The following is a 23,715-nucleotide window of genomic DNA, read 5'->3' on the forward strand; positions in this document are numbered from 1 at the left end:
AATTACCAGACTCCAGCAGATTCTAATTCTTCATTAGTTAATTGTATATGCATAGTGAGGTTTGTGATATGTACAGTTTATCTGTATTGCAATGGACTATTTGCTTTGTCCTTGGAAGTCTAATTAATATATTTTTGATCAATAAGGAATTTCTAATAGTCACCTATAATTTTTATAGTAGTGGAGAAGGGACCATATTCTGAAAAATGCAGTATCTCAGTATTCTGCATATGGCTGGGTGGCATAGAAATGTTCAGATTAGGACCACTAGACAGGGTGGTGCTAATTCCTCTATGCTTGCTTGTACTCAGGGTTCGGGTTTCTAAAATAGTTCTCAAAAACTATGTTAAGAAATCAAGTACCTCCATTTGTTTAGGATATCACCCTTCATAGGGGATGGCTGACTATGGTAACTAAAGCCATTCAACTTTCACTCCAAAAACTCTGGAAGAAAAACATACTGGGTTTAATATTATCTCTTTTCTTTTATCTTTGCTGCTGTTCTGTATACCTAAGTACCTAAAATATCTTTGATCAGGAGAGAAGATTGTTGAACACAGAGAGGATATATGAAGCCATTTTGATCTTCTTCTCTAATATTGAAGCAAGATGCCTGGCTAATTGGAGAAGAGGTGAAGTGAACTTTGTTTTATCTAGGAATTTTGTTCAAATATCTTGGAAAGTGTTATTGCATAAATGAGATTAATGTCTGCATTTATGAATAAGTTATAAGAAAGAAAAGACTTTATGATGAGTTAATTAACTTTAAAGGTTAGAATTCAAATAAGACAGATTGACATGAATGGAACCTTTATTGATATTTTTGTACCCATTCAAGCCCTTGATACATATGAAATACAGTAAGCCTTTTGAGGAACATGACTATATACTGTTTCAGTCGCTATCAGCTCCTAAAAATTGGCCATAGCTACTGCTGGATCTTGTCCACAATATTAGCATAATGTAATTTATACAGCAAAATCAGTTGTTTCCCAAATGTGTCAACTACCAAAACATCAAGTCCAAAATGTATGGTTTCTGAGCATTAGACTTAAGCATGGATATTGAATAATAAATTAATCCAGAAGACACAGCTACTTTAACAAAGAATGTCAAAAAATCTTTAATGTCTTTACAGGGAGGGAGATAGGCAAATCTCTATAGAGATTATCATATTATGTCTGTCCAATAGTATTACTTTCTCTTAGAATAATGCGTAGGGACAAAATTAGGGAAAAACAATGGGAAAGATCTGCCAAAGGCATTTTCCTATGAACAATTTCAAGTGATTAATCAATTCAAAGCTAAACTGTAACTGTAAAATATAGTTAGTTTTAAAGTAACTTTTTCCCCATTTGCTAGCTATTTTTTTAGCTCCTTTTGCTCTGTTTATATCATCAATAGCACACATATGTAGTTATGGATAGTCTCAAAAGCAACAGAATAGCAAGCAAAAGATTTAGAGGAGTAGCACTTCCAAGCCAGAGATATAAAAGAAAATTATGTCACAGGTGTAAGATCAAAAGATTATTCTTCCTACTCTTTCAGCTTGGACATGGTCCAAGCATGAAAATCTAAACATTCAGTGTAATTAAGCTGTCATGTTAGGAGCCCTGATCGCTCAGCACATAAAATGAAGCATTACATTGCTAGTAGAGTTTTCTACTGCACAGGAGTTTGGAATCAATTCAAAAGCTAAAACAAAACAAAAAAAAAAAAAAAAGGAGGGAAATAATTGATGGGAAAGTAGAAAATATACCATCAACATAGTTGTAACAACTGGAGATATGATAATCTGGAGTTTTTCTTTCATAGATTAGAAGGAAAGGATGATATCTCAAACTAACACATTTAAGTGCCTTCAAGTATTTTATTGGATACTCCAGAAATGCACTCAGAATAAAAATATTCATTAAAGATATTGGAAGAGGATAAAAAACTCTGGCTTTTCTTTTACTATAAAACACATTTCCTGAAAGGGCTATGCATATATAATCCTTGAGTGGTAGACATACTTATTATTTCCTTATTAATATGCAGATTTTTCCTTCATGTTTGTACCTGGCCTCAGGGTTGTAATAAATTTGAAATTCCTTCATGCTTGTGATACTCCCATGGTTCATCATGTTTCATGACAACTATAGAACATGGTTAACAATTCTGGTTCAAATCAGTCTAGAAGTGGCAATCTTTCATAACCGAGAATGAAAGAGGCCAGAATGGTCCTTGAAATGAGGAGGAACTATGAGGGAATTGAGCTAGAAGTCTTGAATCATGCAGAATTTCTGCCAGAGAAGCCTATCAGTCTGAACCATTCAGTCAACCAATTCTAAATCATAACACAATTCTATCAACTCTACGATATTCCAATCTAAATGTGCAATTTTTTTTGTCTTTTCAAAAAAACAGTCTTACCTGGTGAAATGCGCATTCCCTTTCTCAAAATTATCACTCCCTTTGGAACTTGACCCCTGCCCTGGCATTCTCTGTTTCCCTCTAGCTATGTGAATTTCAGCTGCAGCTTTTGACACTTGATACCTTGCTTGCCTGTTATTGCTTACACAAATTAACTCTTCTTTTTGCTGTGGGCTGCCCTATTCACCTCTGGCCTCACTGGACTGAGATCTAGTTCTCTCTGAACTTTGGCTACATAGAATCTGACCTGGGTGAACCCCTGAGAGAATGGCTCTTCATACAAGACACAAAACCATACCGAGGTTGTTTGTTCTTGGCTTGACTGGATGTACAAATATCACACATTGTAGTTTAGCCAGAGGTGTGAATCAGCCCCTAATTATTTGTTGACCTGTGGTTAAAAATATTCTGGCTAAACACTTCTGTGAAACAGCCAATGTGTGATGCTGTGGTCTGGCCCAGATCCTTTGAACATCATTAAGCAATTTTGCTTATAGTTCCAGACTTCTATGAGAGAAGAGCCAAGCAGCTTAATTTGGTCTGTCATAATGGGACTCCTTTACCCCGAAAGCACTTAAAAAATAGTTTTTTTAAGTGACAAGCCTGGTGCTCCAGGATCCAGGCCTCTTCCTTTGCAATTGTCCATTGCTCAAAGGAATGATCTGGTGAAGCCAAAGAATTAGAAGCTATGTTCATACCATACCTCATACTCTGCCTCTGATCTGAGAAGATTACATTTAGCCTCAATTGGGACAGAGGATAAGGCATTGAGCTTGCAGCATCTCTGAGAACTAGGGCCAAGTTTCAATACCAAATATTCAGAATGTACATTTATAAAAAAGAAGACAGGTTCTTATGATGGGAATGAGTAGTTTGAAACATAGAGATTAATTATACAACATAATTGGGGCAATAAATCAACAAGCTCAATCCTGAACATTCTGTTTCAAATGTTTATTCTCTTTAAACTTACATTTGCATAAAGGTAAATACAACTGTGCACAAATGCTATGATGATAAAAGGTAGTTCTAAAGCTGCCTTACAGCATGCATTTTTAGAAATTGTGATTTGACACATCTGGCAGGCACCAAGCTAAGGAAAGATTGGCTTCTTCTTATAATGCTACTTCTGCACTGAGATGTCAAGAATTGAATCCAGGAGCAAGATTAAAAATCAAGATTAATTATTCTACTTTAAAATATTGAATATACTCTACCTGCTCTTCTTCCAAAAGTATCAAGCCAACAACTGCAATGTTGATATTACCTCCAATTGTTCCATCTCTGAACAAAGCAGAAACCTGAAACATATTTTTAAGAAATCATGGAACAATTACTTTGTTAAATGAGCGCCATCAGTAAATTATGATGAAAATATAGGTAGTTCTCAACTTACAACTGTTTGTTTCCTGACCATTCAAAGTTACAATGGCACTGAAAAAAGTGTCTTATGACCACCATTTTTCACACTTACGACTGTTACAGTATTCCCATGATCATATCATCTAAATCCAGATGCTTGGCAACTGGTTCATATTTATGATGGTTGCAGTGTCCTGAAGTCATGTGATAATCTTTTGTGAAATTTTAGCAAGCAAAGTCAATGGGGAAGTCAGATTCACTTAACAACCATGTTACTAACTTAACAATTGCAATGATTCACTTAATAACTGTGGCTAGAAAGACTGTAAAAGATTTTAAAATGGGGTAAAACTCACTTAACAAATGTCTCATTTAAGAACATAAATTTTGGGCTCAATTATGGTCATAAGTTGAGAACTACCTGTACAATGTTTGATTTTCATCCATAGCTATGATGCAGTCTATTTTTGTCTTTAAAACAATCTATTTAAATAGCACAGAAAAAGAGAAGGAGGTGTGTGCATGTGTGTGATAGTATATATTGTCTGTTATTTGTTTCTTAAACATGTATATTTGTAAAGTTTTACACAGCAATTTTAGTGAAAAAGGTTCATATTTCATGGTAATTATCCATACACAACCTCTATGCTTCTATGCATTGAAAGGTATTTGAGAAAATGCCTGCATGTGCTTGTGTCCATCCACCTGCCCATATAGGCATACAGAGAAGCACTTTTGCACTGAGGTCAGCAACGGAAAACAAGATGTGTCTTTCCAGCTGAACGATAGCTACAGATGAAAAACCTAAGTTCCTCCTTTTTTTCTGATACTCATTTCTACCCATTAATGTTATGAAGGTCCTAGAGACATGACGCCTTCTTTTGGTCAAAGTGACCCTGCAGGTTCTGCTTCGAGGATTTCCAGTGGTTTGAAGTGGCTGTGCTCATTTCTTGCTTTTGTCAAAGGGAAAAATAGGAGGGGAGCTGAGGTTTAAGAAGAGTCATTGCAAGAATCTTATGGTGCCATGAAGAATGAGTGAGGAACAGGTGAGGCATCAGTGTGGGGTTATGTGTTCAAGCAAAGGTGTGGTATGTTAACATACTTGCTAAATGTTACTCATATCCAAGACGTGAATGTTGTTATGTCTCTATTACGTTGGACTCTATTAAAGGCAGCACAGAAACCAAATGTTTTCAGTATCAGAAGAAGAAACTTTTGTCTGGGAGCAAGGGGAGATACATTCTTATTGGAAGAGTCTTAGACAATTATAATATGGATTCTGTATAAATGTTCAGTAAGAAACTGAAGGGAACATCCGTACCATATTAAGTACAGTTAGAACATAAGTAGTAATATTCTCATAGCCATGGTTTTGCATCATCTTTCTGTCAACCACCACCAAAGTCTCAACATTGAACTCTTTGGTTTTATGGACTTTCAGAAGTGACCGCTTGTTTCTCAGCAGAGGGTTATATTCATCTGGCAAGATATAGGTGTCTCCTCCTGGAGGCTGAGGCATATCTGCAACAACAAGACAAAAAATGTTCAAATAACATTCAGTTATATAGGTTCACGTGAATGACAAAATCAAACCAAACCAACAAACTGAAAATAAGGAAGAATAAAAGTCAAGGATATTATGATTTCCAGTGTCATAATATGGAGATCTATATGTACTCCCAAATTTGAGGCTGCACTAACTTACAATTTTTAACATGATCCATCCACCTATTATAGGTTCTCCTCAATGTACGACCATAATTCAGTACAGAATTTCCATTGCTAAGCATTCTTTAAGTCATACCAAATTTTTACAACCTTTTTATCCATGGTTGTTAAGTGAATTACTGCAGTTATTAAATGAATCATGCAGTCATTAAGCAAATCCATTCTCCCCCATTGACTTTGCTTGTTGGAAGCTAGCGGGGAAGGTTGCAACTGACAATCACATGACCTGGGGATGCTACAACTGTTGTTAAGTACATGCAATTTGTCATGTACTTAATTCTGCCCCTCGGAAGCTCCATTACGGCTTGCAATGTGCTGGGGGAAGCCCGTGGAGGCCCGAAAAGAGCTTCTGAGAGGTAGATTTGCCCCTCAGAAGCTCTATTTTGACCTGCAACATGTAGGACGAATGTTGCAGAGCCTCTGCTGTTGTTTGTAAGGGCGACCAACTGCCATGGTGCTGCAAGATTCGTAATTTTGGGACTTGTTCATAAGTGCTAGGGGAGCGCTTGTTGCACAGCTTCGAACTTAGCTCCAGGTTACGAGCTAAGGGAGTGCTCATAACCCGGAGATTACCTGCACCATTGATTTAAATTGTGAATTAATTTTCCCTGGTTAAATCAATGCAGTTTAAGAGTGCTTCATTTGTCTGGGTTGGGCCAAAGATGCTTAGATTGAGTATAATTTGATAGTCTGATTATTTTAAAGGTGATTTAAACTATGTCTTCTGCCCATTGCTGGGGACTGATGGGATTTGGACCCCATCCAAACATCTTTCATATCAGGTTATTTCCTCCTAAGATTAAAAAAGGGGAAATATGCAGATGTATTCAAAAGCCAACATAAATTCCAGCACCCTAATAATAATGAAAAAAATAGAAGAAAGCATTAAATACAGCACATCATTGATTGATTGTTCCCAGTTAAGGAGTTAAAGCATTAGGAAAAGAGAATTTTGAACGGTGAAGCCTAACATGATAATAAATTTACACTACAAACAGTGATGTCAATTTGCTTGTACATTTGATATGGAATTACATTAGAGCAACCTCTCACACATTTACATTATACAAAGCAGTATGTTCAACTGAATTTCATTTCTTGATCACATCTTATGTGTGAAAACATTTATTTGCTGGAAAAAGCAGAACTGAATGTCAAATTGGCAGTCTTAAAATACATTAAGTAATAAACAGAGGAAGAGACATCTTTACATACATTTTTTACGCCTTCCACAAAAGTGCTGTTTTTGATGCCACTCAGAATTGCGAGATGGTTGGCTATCTTGAAAGACATAATTGTGAGCCTCTTGCTGACTCTCATCAGTCCCAATTACTTCATTATTTTCCATTACTAGTTTACGTTCAATCGATCTCTTATACAGTACATGAGAACGGTGACCACCAGGAACAGAAATGTTATGTTTAAGTGCAATATTTGGAGGTAGTGGTTTCAAAAAGTAATCCGCTTCCTGTGTCCTGATCAAGCCTGACTAGAAAAAGAAAAAAGAAAAAAAAAACAGTTAGGAACAAGGGCAGTGGCTGCTAACAATCCTAGAGAAAAGGTCCCTTCAATTCTTTTCCCATGTTCAGCTTTCAAATGTCCCTTTTACAATTTGCCTAAATCTCATGGTGGTTATACACAAACCGATATTTTCAAAGCAGAAAGCCTAGGGATGAATATTGCCTTCTCTCTAAGTTATTTTTTCTCACTATCTTGTCACTTGTAACAACGACCAAGTATCTTTATTCCAATGCTAACCACAATTTATACCAATGCAGGTTTCAGTAGCTCTGTACAGGGGTTAGATTGAACAAGGTATAGTAATGTATGTAAGATATCTGGAGCATCATTCAAGCCCCAAATTCCAGTTCAGTCATTGATCTTTGCACTTTGAGGATAAAGATCTGAGAGAAGTCTATCGGCATTCACCTGAATGCAGTTATAGGTTTCCATGGGACAGGAAGTCTTGCTTGTGTCAAACAAGTGTAAGCTCTCATTGGGCCATTTCTTTGAATAAGTGAAGATCAGAGACAGAGGCATTCACCTACCATGAATAATTCGGTGCCTAATCTTATTGTAAATAGGAGAGTGGAGGATGTAGTGAATAATATATTCCACTTGACTGGCACCATAGGGACAGAACCATTGTTCAACAGGCCACTTGCAAATCTCCCTTCAAGTCATGCTGAAGGCATGGACTGCATGTGAACATTGGTAAACCCTTTTTAAGATATTGGGAGAGACAATAACAATCCAGCTGAAAGACATTACAGAAGATATCATATGGATTACAAGCTTTAAGTCTTTTTAAAGAGGATTTTAATTTACATAAGGGAATATTTTTTAATGGTGTGGGCAGAAGAATAAAGATATTACGAGTTATTAAGTATGGTAGTCTTGTAGGAAAGTGGGTGGAGACAGGCTAGTTTATTGATTGTTTAGTTTAAGAAAAGGGATATTACGTTTACATATGAATATATGTAAAAGATTTGAGTTAAGAGATATATTGATGGGGGTGAAGGAAATGGGTAGACTATGAATTGAATAAATGTTAAATTAGGATTTATTATATAGTTTTATAGCGGAAGGTTGCTTTGAAATGTTATATTAATATACATAAAAGATTTGATTTAAGAGATATATGTATGGGGGGGTAGAAAAAGGGTAGAATATGAGCAGAAATCACTAAACTGGGAGATATAATAATATTATTATGCTAAATTAGGAGTTATTATATAATGTTATAGTAGAATGTCATTTTGAAATGTATAGTGTAAGGGGGATATAATAATATTATTAGAAAGAAAGGGTCAGTATATGGGGATGGAGCAAGGGGATGGTAAAGTATTATATAATCTGTTATGAACTTGGGTTTTATTATGAAGAAGCCACAGGGGGGAGGGGACGGTGAGGGGGGGTTAGGGAGGAGGGGGAAAAAAAGGGGGAAAAATTTTGTATTTGAAAAACTTTTTCAATTAAAAAAAAAAGATATTGGGAGAGACTTCTATGATTTCTAAAGTGATATTAGCCTCTCCCTAATATGTTCTATCCCAAGAACTAAGTCCCCCCCCCGCCACAAAGTGGATTTACAGTATATGTATCAAAGGTTTGCCCATTGATTCTTAGCTGTGTAATGGAGAAAACAAAGTATGGCAAGGTAGGATTCTTGTAAGCTTTTAGTTTCTTACAGTGTTCCAAAATGCAAGTTGCTGGGTGATGTTCTTTGGTAATGATGAAGATGTTCTTTGGTGATGATGAAAGGTAACCCTACCTCCATCCTCAGGTAAAGCCCACAACTACCTCCTAGCAATTACATTCCATATTGCAAAGTAACCGAACACCAGATTGCAAAGGAACTGAAATGCAGCTTCAGAAAGAGGAGAAGGAGAAAACATCCCCATAGCATATACAGAGAAAGGCCACAATGATGTTTTTTTATAAAATTGTTGGTAGAGTAAGAAAAACCAAAGTGAAGGCTGCCTTAAATATAATCATGTCTGTTCTTATAGTGTCCTGATTTCAGCAAATCATAAAAATCTGAGAACATTCCAGAGTAGCATTTCGTGGGTGTTAACCCGCAATCAGAACAGTTTCAGAATAAAACTCATTATGTAGAACTCACCAGTTACACACTGACTATAACATTTTCTCCAGAATTATAAATTTTCTCTGTCTTCATTCCATATCAATGCCTGTTGATAGTGAGGAAAAAGGAACACTATCTAACATCATTTTCAGGCATATAGGTCATACTTACATTATCAAATTCTGCAGAACAACATAATTTTGGTGGCAGATCTATTCTCACTTTAATGTACAGGAGCAGGTAAGATTTACTGCAAAATGTTATTTAATTTTTCCCAAAATCGTAGTGGCAGGAATTTTCCTCATATTATAAAGGCATCCACCTCTGTAATGTTGGAGTTATGCAACCATTGAGATTTGATTGCCAAGAGGCCTTCCAGAATGAGTGAGAGCCCAAATGTACCACCTGTCTATAACTCTTAAAAGCAGCTTTGCACTGCCATATGGTCCAGAAAAAAAATACAACTGATTTAAACTATAGCAGATAAACACTCTTCTTATGCCCCTGTATGATTCAAAGAATTATTTAGGAATTAAATATGAAGCACTACACAGGGCTATTTAAACAGTGGAAAAAGTGTAGAAATCTTGTCATTTGGAAATTCCAAAATGACACTTTAAAAATCCTATCAAAGGAAAATATGATAATGGAAGGCTGAATCAGCTAATAGGTCTTTTGCACCACTGACCACTATGACTTTATATTTCATAATAATAAGGTCAAGTGTTCTTTTGTCTTCTGGGTCAAACCTATAGTATTTTTTGGAGTTCTCAAGCTTTATTTATCAGGAAAGACTCCTACTTGTTATTGTGTTGCCATAACAACTTACAAACTTACATCATGGACCTCAATATGCTGCATTATTAGCATACACCTGATGATGGTGTGGGAACCCTAAATGAAAGTTCCATATTCAGGGAAAGTTATGACTAGGGAGAAAAAGAAAATTGAAACTGAAATCCAAATTGACAAAATGGTCTTTGGTTTCAAATGGAACCAAAGACCATTTGATTTCAGGAAGTACTGGATTAGTTCTTGTGACAAGATATGAGATAGTTCAGATATTTCTTTTTTTTTTTTTAGATTTTAAAAAGCAAAACTTTATTCATTAAAAAACATTTAAAACATACAAAAGCTTGATTAAGTTAAAAGTTAACTTAATCAAGGAACAAATTTACATATACATATACAATAAACGACTTCAACTACTAACTAATTTCTATTATTATATATACATATATACAAACCTACAGTGACATATTTCATTTTCTATCTATCTGACAGTGCATTTTTAAAATTATGTTAATTTCCTCTAAATTTCATCTCAACCCATTTGGTCTCCTCTGATTTATCCACTGGTACCATCTATTCCATATTATAAAATATTTTGAGTCCTCCTTATCCTGTAACTCTAAGGTTAATTTGTCCATTTCTGCGCATGTGTACAGTATATCTTTTGTATTAGCTCCTGATCAGTTGGCAATCTATTTGTTTTCCAAAGTTGTGCTACTGCTAGTCTAGCCGCCGTTATTATGTGAAGTATTAAATATTTTATGTCATTCCTAATGTTCTTTTTAATCATACCTAATAAAAAAATTTCGGGTTCTAATTCAATTTCATAATCTGTTATTTCTGCTATCCATGTTTTTACCTTGTTCCAATATTTCTTAATTTCTGGGCAGAGCCACCAAGCATGATAAAAAGTTCCCTGTGCTTTTTTAGACTTCCAACAGGTCAGATTTACATTTGGGTACATTTTTGCTAGCCTTGCGGGGGCCAGATACCATCGATACCACATTTTATAGTGATTTTCTTTGTAGGCTACCGATTTTGTCATAGTATAGTTATTTTCCCACGCTCTTTCCCATTCTTCTAGTTGTATACTGTGTACGATGTTCCTCGCCCAGGCTATCATCTGCCCTTTAACCAATTCTTCTGCCAGATCATATTCGAGTAAATATTTATAAATTTTCGAAATTAATTTCCCTTCTTTGGATTCTAATAATTTGTCCAATCGATTTTGTCTTAAATCTATTCCTCCCTCCTCCTGATACTTCCTATATCTTATCTTTATTTGTGAGTATGGCCACCAGTCTATTGCTATTCCTTGTTCCTTTAATTCTTCTCTGGTTTTCAGTTTCCCCTGTCTATCTAATATTTCTCTATATCTTAATATTTTTTGTTTTGATAGTATATTGGGATGGGTTATTGCTTCTATTGTCGATAGCCAGCCAGGAATTTTCATGTAATGTTTGTGTTGGATTTGTTGCCATGTATTGATTAAAGATTTCCTAATAGTGTGGTTATTGAAGTGTTTATATATTTTATTCCCGGTGTTCCAAATAAAGGCATGCCATCCCTTCATCAGGTCATGTCCTTCCAAGTTTAACAACCTTTGATTATCCAAGGTTATCCATTCTTTGATCCAAAGTAAGCTTGCAGCCTTGTAGTATTTTTGCCATGCCGGGAAACCAAATCCGCCTCTAATTTTATCGTCTTGCAATATATTTAGTTTTATTCTTGATTTTTTCCCTTCCCACACAAATTTTGTGGTTATTTTATCCAAATTATCGAAAAAATTCTTGTCCAATTTTATTGGAATTGTTTGGAATAAATAAAGGAGTCTTGGCAGTATATTTGATTTTATTGCTGCTATTCTCCCCAGCAAAGATAGTCTTAATTTCCCCCATTTCTCTAAATCCTCTTTTATTTTCTGGACTAAAGGTTCATAATTATCTTGTTTTATTGTTATAGTTCTAGCCGTCAGATGTATCCCCAGATATTTCACTTTTTTAACTGCCTGTAATCCTGAATCTTTTACTAATTTCTCTACTTGTTTTGTTGTCATATTTTTTGTTATCATATTTGTCTTTTCCTTATTAACTTTTAGACCCGCTACCTTTCCAAATTTTTCAATCTCTTTTATTAATTTCAGGGTTGTTTCTATTGGGTTTTCTATGAAGAAGACCAGGTCGTCGGCGAAAGCTTGGATCTTGTACTCCTCTCTCTTAATCTTTAATCCTTGTATTTCTTTGTTTGCCCTAATTCTAATTAGCAGGTTTTCCAAGGTTAAAATAAAAAGTAGGGGTGATAGCGGGCATCCCTGCCTTACTCCTTTATTTATTCCAAAAACTTTTGTTGGATCTCCGTTTATCAAAATACATGCTTTTTGGTTCTGATATATTGATGTTATCATTTTAGTAAATTTCTCTCCAAAATTCATGGTTTTGATTTGTTGTTTCATAAATTGCCAATTTACTTGATCAAACGCTTTTTGTGCCTCCAGAAAGATCAGAGCCACCTGTCTCTCTGGATGCACCTCGTAATATTCCAAAACATCCATTACCATCCTTAAGTTATTTCTTATCTGTCTTGTGGGCAAGAAACCATTTTGGTCCTGATGTATTTTGTTGTGTAATATTTTTTTCAACCTATTGGCAATTATACTCATGAAAATTTTGTAATCGGTGTTCAACAAAGAAATCGGCCTATAGTTTTTTATTAATGCGGTATCTGCCCCCTCTTTTGGTATTAGGGAGATATACGCTTCTTTCCATGTGTTTGGTAATTTTGCCTCCATCAGCACTTCATTGTATATTTCTAATAACATTCCATTTAATAATTCCCCAAATGTTTTGTAAAACTCAGTTGGTAGACCATCGGTCCCCGGAGTTTTATTATTTTTCTGTCTCTTCAGCGCTTCTTTTAATTCCCCTATTGTAATCTCCTTATCTAATAGTTCTTTTTCTTCCTCTGTTAGTATTTGCACTCCCTCTCCTTTTAAATAATGTTCAGTTTTCTCCGTTGTTACTATGTCCTTCTCATGGAGTTTTTGATAATATTGGACTACTATCTCCTTTTTTTCCTCTAGGCTCTGATGGATCCTTCCCTCCTCATCTTGTAGCTTCTGAATTGTCTTTTTTTCCTTTTCCTTCCTCAGTCTGTATGCCAACCACCTCCCTGGTTTGTTTGTGTGTTGGAAGTAGTTCTGCCTTATATATCTTAAAGTAATTGCGTATTTCCCTTGCTCTAATATGTTCAGCTTGTGTTTTGCCGCTATCCATTTTACCCTTATTTGTTCATCCCCTGGCTTTCCTTGCAATTTACTTTCCCAATTTTTAATTTCTTCTCATATTTTATTATATTCTTTTTCTCTCTCTTTTCTCCGTTTTGCATTATATGCTATTCTAAGGCCTCTTACATACGCCTTAGTTGTGTCCCATAAATTTTGTAGGGAGGTGTGTTGTTTTGTGTTTTCCTTGTAAAACAATTCTAACTCCTTTTCCATATAATTCTTATATTCTTTTTCTTTCATCAACTGTATATTCATTGTCCATCTGTTTTTCCTTTTCTGCTGCCCCTTCCACATCATCATTATTGGGTTGTGATCCGCCCAATCGTTTGATAGAATTTCTAGCGCTTCTATTTCCATCATTAATATACTGGATACCCATGCCATATCCAACCTAGACCAGGACTTATGTGGATTCGAATAATATTAAAATTTCGGGGTTATAGAATCTCCAGCTATCTATCATATTTAGTTCTTCCACCATATCTATAAAGGTTCTGGGCAATACATTTTTTTTATTTTTATTTTGCTGGACACATTTATAATCTTTTCTTGCATCTAAGATAGCATTGAAGTCTCCAATCAGACATACATTTTCCACTTTTTGATCCATAATTTTCTCGTGCACTTTTTTATAGAATTCTAATTGTTTACTATTTGGGGCATATATTACTACTACCACCTCTGTTTTCCTTTAATATTCCTTCCTCCCTCTTCTTTACTACTATTTGTTGCCTCGCTGCCCGTCATTTGGTCGTATAGTTCCCTTGCCTTACTCTGCGAGTCCACCTTTATTTTCTTTCCCTGCCACATTACTAACATCCCTTCCGGCGTCGTCCATCTAAAGGGAATATATCTCCTATTTAGCAATGTAGCCAGGAACCAATAGTCTTTTCACAGATCTCTTATCCTTTTGGGAATTTGTTTCAGCGTAATTATTTCTTTATTCCTGTAGAACATAGGTTCGTCCTTTGTTATTTTGTATACGATATCCCTCACCTTTCTTCTAATGAATCTTATGTGCACCTCCCGGGGAAGTTTATTTTGTCGGGCGTAATTTGTATGGACCCGGTATACTTCATCAAGTGCATTAATTATTTCTTCCTTTTCTCTTTGAAGCGCCTCAGCAATCATCTCTGCCATTATCATCATCAAATCTTCTTCCCTCTCTTCCGCCACATTTTGGAAATGCAGGTAAAATGCCGCTTTTTCCATTTCCAGCTGCGCCACTGTGTTCTCAAGTTCCTTGTTTAATCCTGTCATTTTTGTATCCAGTGCTTCCAGTTTTTCTTCTGTCAATTCTGTTTTTTGTTCTATTTCTTTTATCCTTTGGTCATTTTTTTGAATAATTTGTTGTATCAGATCCATTTTTTCGTCAATTTTTTGGATATCGTTCTTTACTTCTCTCTATACCTTGTCCATGTCCTTTCTGGATTGCTCGTGGTTCCTGGTCATACATTCTTGCATTTTGGCCATGGTTTCTTGGATTGTTATTAATGTGGCTTGCATTGTTGGCATATTGGGCATGCTGGGTTGCTTCTCTGATGCAAACATTCCTTCCAAGGTTTTCTGTGACACTGGGGAGGCTGTTGTTCCTGCTAAGATTGATGCTATCTTCTTCCCTGTCTTCAACATTGTTGTGGTAGTACTCGTCATCTCTTTCAAAATTCTATGTTGCGCCAGCAATATTTTATCAACTTTCTCCCAAATCACCATCCAAATTTTATATAATTTCTTTCTCTCTCTTTTCTTTTCTTCATAAAAAATTCAATTCAATAATCTCTCACTCACTTAATCTTTTTCCTTTAAGCAGATTTCTTTAAATAATCTTTAAATAATTAAATAATTAATTACCTCTATAAAATACTCCATAAAAATGTGGCAGAAATGTAAGTATAAATATAATATAAAATAGCAATATAAATATTAATATATGTATAAATATATATGAATATGCAACTTAGATAATCAAAAACTTATTCAATCAATCAATTCTTAATGCTTAATATTTAGTATTCAATAATTAATAATCAGTTAATAAATATAATGCTTATAGTACTTAAATTAAGAGCAAATTTCGCTATAGTTCTTAATTAATTCCAATAAATAAGTAAATAAATAAATAAATATCCAATAAATATCAGTAGCAATTATCTATTTTATCTATGACAATCAGTAACAATTATCTATGTCTAAATAAAAGAGGACTATATATAAGCAGTTTATTTCAAATGTTCTATGAGTCTTGTTTGTTATATCCAACGAAAAAGCAAGTCTCTCTCTCTTTTTTTTTTTACACTGGAGTCTTTTCCTATTTCAGTATGGCGACCTCTAATCTGCACAGTCACAGTTTGCAATTTTTACTTTGCTAAACTACCTCTCTCCTTCCGTTAGGGCAGCCAAAAAAGGAGGTTACAAAGAATGTCTATTCGTCTTCAAATCTCCACAGTTTAAATCCACTTCTTCTCACCTTCGTTTTTGCTGTTTTAGTGTTTTGTGTTTTTTATTCTTTCTCTACTGATCTATGTTCCGTCCTCTCCCTTTCTGCTCGCCTCTACAGTTGCCGCCCGTTCACGCTCTGAGGTCTTCTCTTTTCACGCTACCCCTCCGGAAAAATACTCTTTCCTCGATTTGCGCCAAATTATTCCAAATTATTGCTTCTTGCTTTCTGCTCACCCTCCACGATCTTGCACTGTACTCACTCCTCTGCTCCTGATGGTCTCAATCGGCTCGTCGGGCCTCCGGGCCAGCTGTGCTCGTCGCACCCGCTGGTTTCTCCCGAGTCTGGAATGAGGGATCCTCGTGGTGTGGCAAGAGATCGCACCTCTCCTCGCCTCCCCCAAAGTTTCCCCTTCTTATTCCCGATCTCTCCAAGATCGGTCTCCGCCAAAAAAGGCACCAAAAGCTCAGAAATCTGACATCAGAGAGAGAGCGTTTCTCTCCTGTGCCGCCACGACCCTACGTCACCGCCGAAAGTCAGCTCAGATATTTCTAAGCTTATATGTCATATACACAAATATTTGTCCAAAATTTGAGGAATTCACTTTTAACAGTATCAAAAGTAATAAGGGTAAGATGGTATTGGTGTACAAATATGTCTTTAGACCTATTGTAAATTAACCCAAGAACAAGAATCCTGGACACAGGATTAGTTCATGTAAATAATAAAAATAGTTTCTCAGATTTTTAAAGGACATTTTAGAATACTAAAGTGCTAGATTTACAAAGGAATTTACTTTCTGATAGTGCTAGAGATGATCCAAATAATTTCAAATTCTTTACTTCTTTACTACATTTTTTTTTGCTGAAAACCCAAATTGTTTGTCTTGAAACTCCTTCCTGTCTTTTTCTCTTCTTCCTCCTGTTTTTGTTCATTGCCCATCTTAAGGAAGAAGACTTTTATGGAACTCAGAAGCTTTTTCTGCTCTATATGTTTCAGTTGGTCCTTATAATGACATGTCATGCTCGTTGTTTGGGCTCTGCATTTGTGAAAATTTCAGTGTCTTGACATGACGTAACATGACGTGAGTGCAATTTGTAACGTTTCCAGTTGGTTTCTGATAAGTAAAGTCATTGGGAAGTAAGATCCAATCTGGGTCTGTCACTGGGATTAGAGGTTTAGCCTTCTGAGCTGTCCGGTATATTCTGGTAGAGAGAAGTTCCCTGAGAATGGGCTCCAGCATAAGTCTGAAAACTCGGAAGACTGGTCCCGGTGACTGACCAAGATTGGATCTTGCAACATTATCCTGGTACACGTATGTTTGCCTTTATTCACTGGAAAGTCATCAGGGAAGGTTGCAAATTGTGGTCATGTGATATCTTCCTTAAAAAAAAAAAAGACCAGGGTAATTTGCTTAATGACTGGGGCAAAAAAGGCTATAAAATCAGGTGAGGTTGTCAACTTGCAAAGCTTTCAAGTTGCCATGAGCAGGAGGGAGGGAGAACTGATTACTACATTATGTGGATGTTTCATCACAGATTCACAGACAGATTTTTTTTTTCTTATCCAAAATGGAGACACTCATTTACTAAGTTGTGAAACATGTACAACTAAACATAAGTCAGTTCCTGGTGCTAGTTTTATAATTAATACAACTTGAGATGTATAAGTAGTCAAACTGAGAATATAAATCTTGGGAGCACAAAATTATTTTGCTGTTTTATAATCACTCAAGAAGAGGAAAGACTTGTTAAACAAATCTCCAAGAGTTTGAAGGGGGGCCTAATTAATTGCCCCTTTATCACGTATCATTATTTTTATACTTTGAAAGTGGAAAAAGTCTCAAATCACCTTGAACATTATGTTTCAATAAATAATAAGCTAAAACGTAAGTACTTCTGGATATAAATTAGACTTTCTTTCCTGGGTGGAACCTATGGGTGGGAGTAAGGGATTTTGGTAAAAATAAATAGCATAATCCTGGCATTCTAACAAAGAGACATCATGTTATCTCATGACAAAATGTATCTGTAATTAAGTGAAGTCATCTCCCTATAGAACATTAAATCCACTTCACAAGTTTTTAATATTAATATACAGATACTGCAGTTCATAAATACACTGAATAATGACATGTATTAATATGAAGAGTTGGTTTTTTTCATAATGTGGATAATTTCAAAATATCTTCTCATCTATGCATCTTCCACTGTCCATTTTATAATGCCATTCCTTGGGCATTCTAAAAGTAAGATGATTTAGCAAGGAAAAAAAGTTTAATGTTTTTTTTAAACTTAAAATAGAACTAACTTTCAGAGCACCGACTTCTTTTCTTGGCTGCCATGGGGTCAACTGATGTTATATTTTCTACCAAAATTCCAGGAAACACATGCAGTGCAAGGAGACTGAAACATTTATGGTTTTAAAATGAATTCATAATTATCATAATATAATTATTAAAGAGCATACAGATTTTCCACTCACATATTTTTTATGAAATTTCCCATCTCCGCAGAAGAATGGGAATATTATTTTTATGAAATGGAGAATTTCAATTAAATTTCAAATAGGTTAAAAACACATTAACAGAAGCTTACTAAGTAGCACAATGCTGGCCCATACAGTGAAAAATGGATGTGCACAAATACTTTAACTAACATCTTCAATAACCATGTATCAAAGTATCAAATAAAATATGAACAATATTCAAAACATTATATCATTCAGTTAATTTTTCATTACTTGCTAGTTAAATGTATCAGCTGAGTCGCCACTAGGATGCACTATTTACTTAGTCTGTGAAATTACACCATATTTATTTGATGCTCTTGTCATCATCTACATGTCAGGATGGTGATCATGATTGCATCTTCAAAAACATAATCCCCCTTTTATATTCATGTGATGTTAAAAAGTGCCAGGCAATCAATCAAGGCCTTAAATTGCATAGTCATAACCACAGTTTGGTTCTTGGATGCCTCTGGTCATCAAATAATGAAAATGCAAGTCTGAAATCCACCGTATAGACAAGTGTAACCATATAGACAAGTCCACCGTATAGACAAGTATAACCCTAACAATAGTAATAAAATTATGCACAATGACGAGAAAGCAGACAAAATCTTCTATCTTGTCATCACACTTGATTACTTGTCCACTTGAATGATTATTCTGCAAACAGATAAAAGAATTACTTCTTTCACTATTGATTTAGGGGATTTACAATCAAGATCAAGTGAGGTACTAATACCATTCTATAAAGCCTTAGTAAGACCATACCTAGAATACTGCATCCAGTTTTGGTCACCACACTATAAAAAATATGTTGAGACTCTAGAAAGAGTGCAGAGAAGAGCAACCAAGATGATTACGGGACTGGAGGCTAAAACATATGATGAACATTTGAAGGAACTGGGCATGGCTAGTCTAGTGAGGAGAAGGACCAGGGGAGACATGATAGCAATGTTCCAATATTTGAGGGGCTGCCACAGAGAGGAAGGGGTCAAGCTATTTTCTGAAGCAGTTGAAGGCCAGACAAGGAATAATGGATGGAAACTGAACAAGGAGAGATTCAACCTGGAAATAAGGATAATTTTTTTGACAGTGAGAGCAATCAACCAATAGAACAGCTTGCCTTCAGAAGTTGTAGGAGCTTCATCACTGAAAGCTTTCAAGAAGAGACTGGACTGCCATCTGTCAAAAATGATGTAGGATCTGCTTGGGCGGGGGTTGGACTAGATGATAATAATAATAATAATAATAATAATAATAATAATAATAATAATAATAATTTAAGTGATAAGTGATAAGTGATGTTGACCGATTATATTTATCAAGAGCAGAGGGTGGTCGAGGACTCCTACAAGTAAAGCAGACTGTGGAAGAAGAAAAATGCAGCTTGAATGATTACATCCAGAAAAGTGAAGAACCAATGATTAAGGAAGTAAATAAAGGAGGCCTTTTAAAGACAACTAAAACAAAAGCAGAATATAAGAAAGAAGTAACTGAGCAGCGAGCTGAAAATTGGAAACACAAAGCTCTGCATGGCCAATACTTGAAAAGTATTGAAGGCAAAGCTGACCAGAAACTAACTTGGAACTGGTTAAGATCAGGAGTACTGAAAAAAGAAACAGAAAGCTTTATTTTGGCAGCTCAAGAACAAGCCCTAGCCACAAAATGTATGAAGGCAAAAATTCAACATGTTACCACCAACAGCAAATGCTGCCTCTGCAATGAAAAAGAAGAGACAGTTGACCACCTGATCAGTGGGTGCAGCAAAATTTCACAAACTGACTACCTACAACGCCATGACCGTGTTGCTAAAATCATTCACTGGAAATTGTGCCAGAAGTTTGGATTTGAGTACAGCAAAAACCACTGGGAACATCAGGTTGAGAAAGTTTTAGAGAATGAGAAACTCAAGATCTTGTGGGACTTTAGGATTCAGACTGACAGGCACTTGGTCCACAACACACCTGACATAACAATAGTTGAAAAGAAAAAAGTATGGTTCATTGACATTGCAATACCTGGTGATGCACGAATTGAAGATAAGCAGCAAGAAAAAATCACAAAGTACCGGGACTTACAAATTGAAGTTGAGCGACTGTGGAAAAAGAAATCGTGTGTTGTCCCGATTGTAATTGGAGCCCTCGGAGCAATACCCAAAGGGCTACCCCGCTATTTAGAAATTCTAAATTTGCCGGACTTGAACATTTTGACTCTACAAAAAACCACCTTACTCGGAACAGCTTACATCCTCCGACGATACCTTAACAGTTCCTAGGTCCTTGGTTAGGACTCGAGCTGCTGAGCTATTAACCAGCCTCAAAGGCTGTGAATCTCACTAAAGATTAACCAATAAATAATAATTTTATTTCTATACCGCCCTTCTCCCGAAGGACTCAGGGCGGTGTACAGCCAATTTAAAAACACAGGACACAACAATGATTAAAAATTAAAATAATTAAATTAATTTGGCCGATTTAAAATCCCAAAAATTAAAATACCCCAATTTAAAATTATTATGTTGATAGCCCTGCCTGGCGGAACAACAGGGTCTTCAGTGTGCAGCGAAACACCCGGAGGTCGGAGATCTTACGTATTTCCGGGGGCAGTTCATTCCACAGGGCTGGGGCTCCCACAGAGAAGGCCCTCCCCCTGGGTGTCGCCAGCCGACATAACTTGGCTGATGGCATCCTGAGGAGACCCTCTCTGTGGGAACGGACTGGTCGGTGGGAGGCTATTGGTGGCAGAAGACGGTCTCGAAGGTACCCGGGTCCTATGCCATGGAGCGCTTTAAAGGTGGTAACCAACACCTTGAATCGCACCCGGAAGACCACTGGGAGCCAGTGCAGCTCGCGCAGGAGGGGTGTCACGCAGGCACAACGAGTTGCACCCATAACCACCCGTGCGGCCGCATTCTGGACCAGTTGGAGCCTCCGAGTGATGACCTACAAGGTCCCTTCTAACTCTGTATCTGTATTAACTCTGTTAATCTATATCTAAGATACTCAGTGATGGAAATTGCCTTAAAGAAACTTCAAGAATTAGCTCCATTTAGGATCAATCTACTGGGTCCAAGAATATAGTCATAATCTTCAATCAGAATGTATTGTTCTTCAATCAGTATTGTAGCTAGAATATAACACATGCTATTGGTAAAAAAGCAAAATAAGGAGTTATGCATTCATAGTGTATAGGAGCCTCTTAGCACACTAGTCAATATAGAACTTCGTTTAAGTGATTGCTATCACTAACCAAATCTAAATAGTGAGCCATATTTGGCCTAGGTTATGCTAGAGATATTCCCCTCTAACTCAACATGATAGAGAGTGGGAACTGGAAAAATTAATCCAGCATTGTGAAAGCCCACCACAATGCCTCTTTTGACCTTATTTTGGGATGGGGAGGACTGTACCAACCCCCCCCAATTTCTTTCCCAGTTTTCACTAACTTAAAGAGATTGGCAGCCAATATAGCAGAACCCTTTCCATACTTAAATGGGAATAGGGGCCGCTGAAGTCAATATAATTTAACAAAGAGTAAGCATATGTAGATTTGTTTGCTTTCCTGAACTCTAATTTCTACAGTCCCTCTGAGAATATTTATACTTGCGGTTGAGAGGATAACTTTTCTGTGAATGAATGTTGTAGATATGAAAATGGGGCTAAATTAATTTTATAAATGGAATGCTATATTTTACAAGCAATTAATCTTAACTGACAGTGATTAGTACAATTCATTGTAATTTAATATTTTGTACTGGCCCTGTCTTTTTTGGGAGCATGGATTCTGGCAAGTGTAAGGGTATATATGCATAGCTCAATACAAGTATGTCACATGCACACTTTAATTGGAGGAATAAAATCTCCAGGACTGGTCTCAGTGGGAGTTAATAAGAAGTTATGAAAGTTAGACTGTTTACAGAACATTTCTGTTTATTTATAAGTTTTCTGGGTGGTCAAAGATTTTTTATGAGAAATTATTGTGGTTCCATAGTAAAGCTGGAATAGGTACTTAACTCGTCTTTTCCATAAAACAAATCAGTCAATCAGTTGGCTAACAACACAAAAGGGCTCAGGATGGGAGACTGGGTAACAATAAGATAGAATGACTGATAAAACTAAATATTTCTTTCTGTCTCCAAGATCTTTGTTCTCCTTCCCACATAAGGTGAATGAATGAATGAATGAATGAATGAATGAATGAATGAATGAATGATGGTCTGATCACAAAGTATGCTCTTATCTGAATCACCGCTGAGCAACAAATTCAATACTTTCCCTTCTTTTACTTCCTAGTATGGTATTATACTTAATCAAACCTTCCTGCCCCCAATGTATTGGCACAGTTATCACAGGATCATTCTTCACAGGAAGTCAGAGCTGTTGTGAGCTAGTCAGTAAAAAGCAAGGAATGAACAAATCTGATTATTGTCAAAACATAGATAAAATGGAAATGAGCCAGCTTGCTCAAAAGAGGGCACCAAATTCCACCTGCTAGGGTGGGCAAGGATATATTTTAAAAACCCTACCTAAACGAAGGCTTGTAACATGACTTTTTAAAGAGGGTTAATTTTCAATTTCAATTCTTGGGTTTTTTTTTTAAACTTTTTGGATGGGATGATGATGAGCTTATCTAAGTGGATCCAGTCTTGTTTCCAACTCTGAAATGCAGAGTTTCACAGATGATTCATTACTGTTTTTGGTAAATGAAGATCTATTCAATATTACTCTATTCCATTTCATGATCCAAATCCTTCTTTGTCCAGTCGGATGAACACCCAACACAACAGAGTTCTTGATTTATCACAAATGATTATATGTACGACTTGCTACCGAAATGCTCACAAATATTTTACCTATATAAAACATTTTCTTTCCAATTTGATTTCCACATAACTTAAATTGTAGCATTTGGCACATCTCTACTTACCAAGCCTCCACATGTTGAAAGTGCTACAGTTGAGTTTTCGTGCAATCGCAAAATGCCTTGATAAAAACAGAAGTCTTCAGATGGGAATGTCTGTACTGTCTTGGTTCTCCCCTTGCCCAGAGTTTGTATTGTAAATCCAGGTGCCACAAGAAAATTGGAGGTCTTAAGATCAAATTGGAAGTCATGGCCAAATCCTTGGAGATGGAGATGTAATGAATCAGTTGATCTTCCTGAAATTGATCGCTTCCTTCTTTCATGGTGTGCAATTGCATGGCTTATATAATCTCCATTTTGATCTACTTCATATGCGGTCACAATGTCATATTCTGTAATCAGTTAAGGCATAGAATCAGATTGCAAATGGCAGGCCCAAAATGCAGGCACAGTTCCAAGCATTTACAAATATAATTAAATTTGCAACTTAGCTCTTTAACTAAATTAAAACTAAATCAAAACTCCAGATAAGTATCATTGATATATCCACAAGAAGACAGTGATAATGAGATGTAAGGGTTAAAGATGAAAGAGTGACTTGCTTAAGGCTGTGAGACCAACTGAGTGCTTCATGCAGCTCTATCATTCAGCTGCAATCAGCAATGCAGATCTTCATGAAAATTTTCATTTGGCATGTACCCTATATTGAAATATAGAGGACAAAAGTATTAACCCACAACA

General features: G+C 36.1%; 1 protein-coding gene across 2 annotated transcripts in view; it reads right to left on the bottom strand.

The window, feature by feature from the left end:
* The window catches only part of ADAMTS16 (ADAM metallopeptidase with thrombospondin type 1 motif 16), a 100,586-nt gene that overhangs the window by 69,884 nt on the left and 6,987 nt on the right, over nucleotides 1–23,715 (bottom strand). For both annotated transcript variants that reach the window (XM_034411805.3, XM_034411806.3), the window contains exons 3-6: nucleotides 23,041–23,366; nucleotides 6,721–6,994; nucleotides 5,099–5,298; nucleotides 3,633–3,716 (exon numbers count right to left, since the gene is read on the bottom strand). In XM_034411805.3, coding sequence (XP_034267696.1) covers nucleotides 3,633–3,716; nucleotides 5,099–5,298; nucleotides 6,721–6,994; nucleotides 23,041–23,366 — 884 coding nt within the window. The remainder of the gene's footprint in view (nucleotides 1–3,632; nucleotides 3,717–5,098; nucleotides 5,299–6,720; nucleotides 6,995–23,040; nucleotides 23,367–23,715) is intronic.

This window comes from Pantherophis guttatus, chromosome 3 (genome assembly GCF_059756535.1).
Source record: "Pantherophis guttatus breed Tessera chromosome 3, ASM5975653v1, whole genome shotgun sequence".
Classification (NCBI taxonomy): Eukaryota; Metazoa; Chordata; class Lepidosauria; order Squamata; family Colubridae; genus Pantherophis; species Pantherophis guttatus.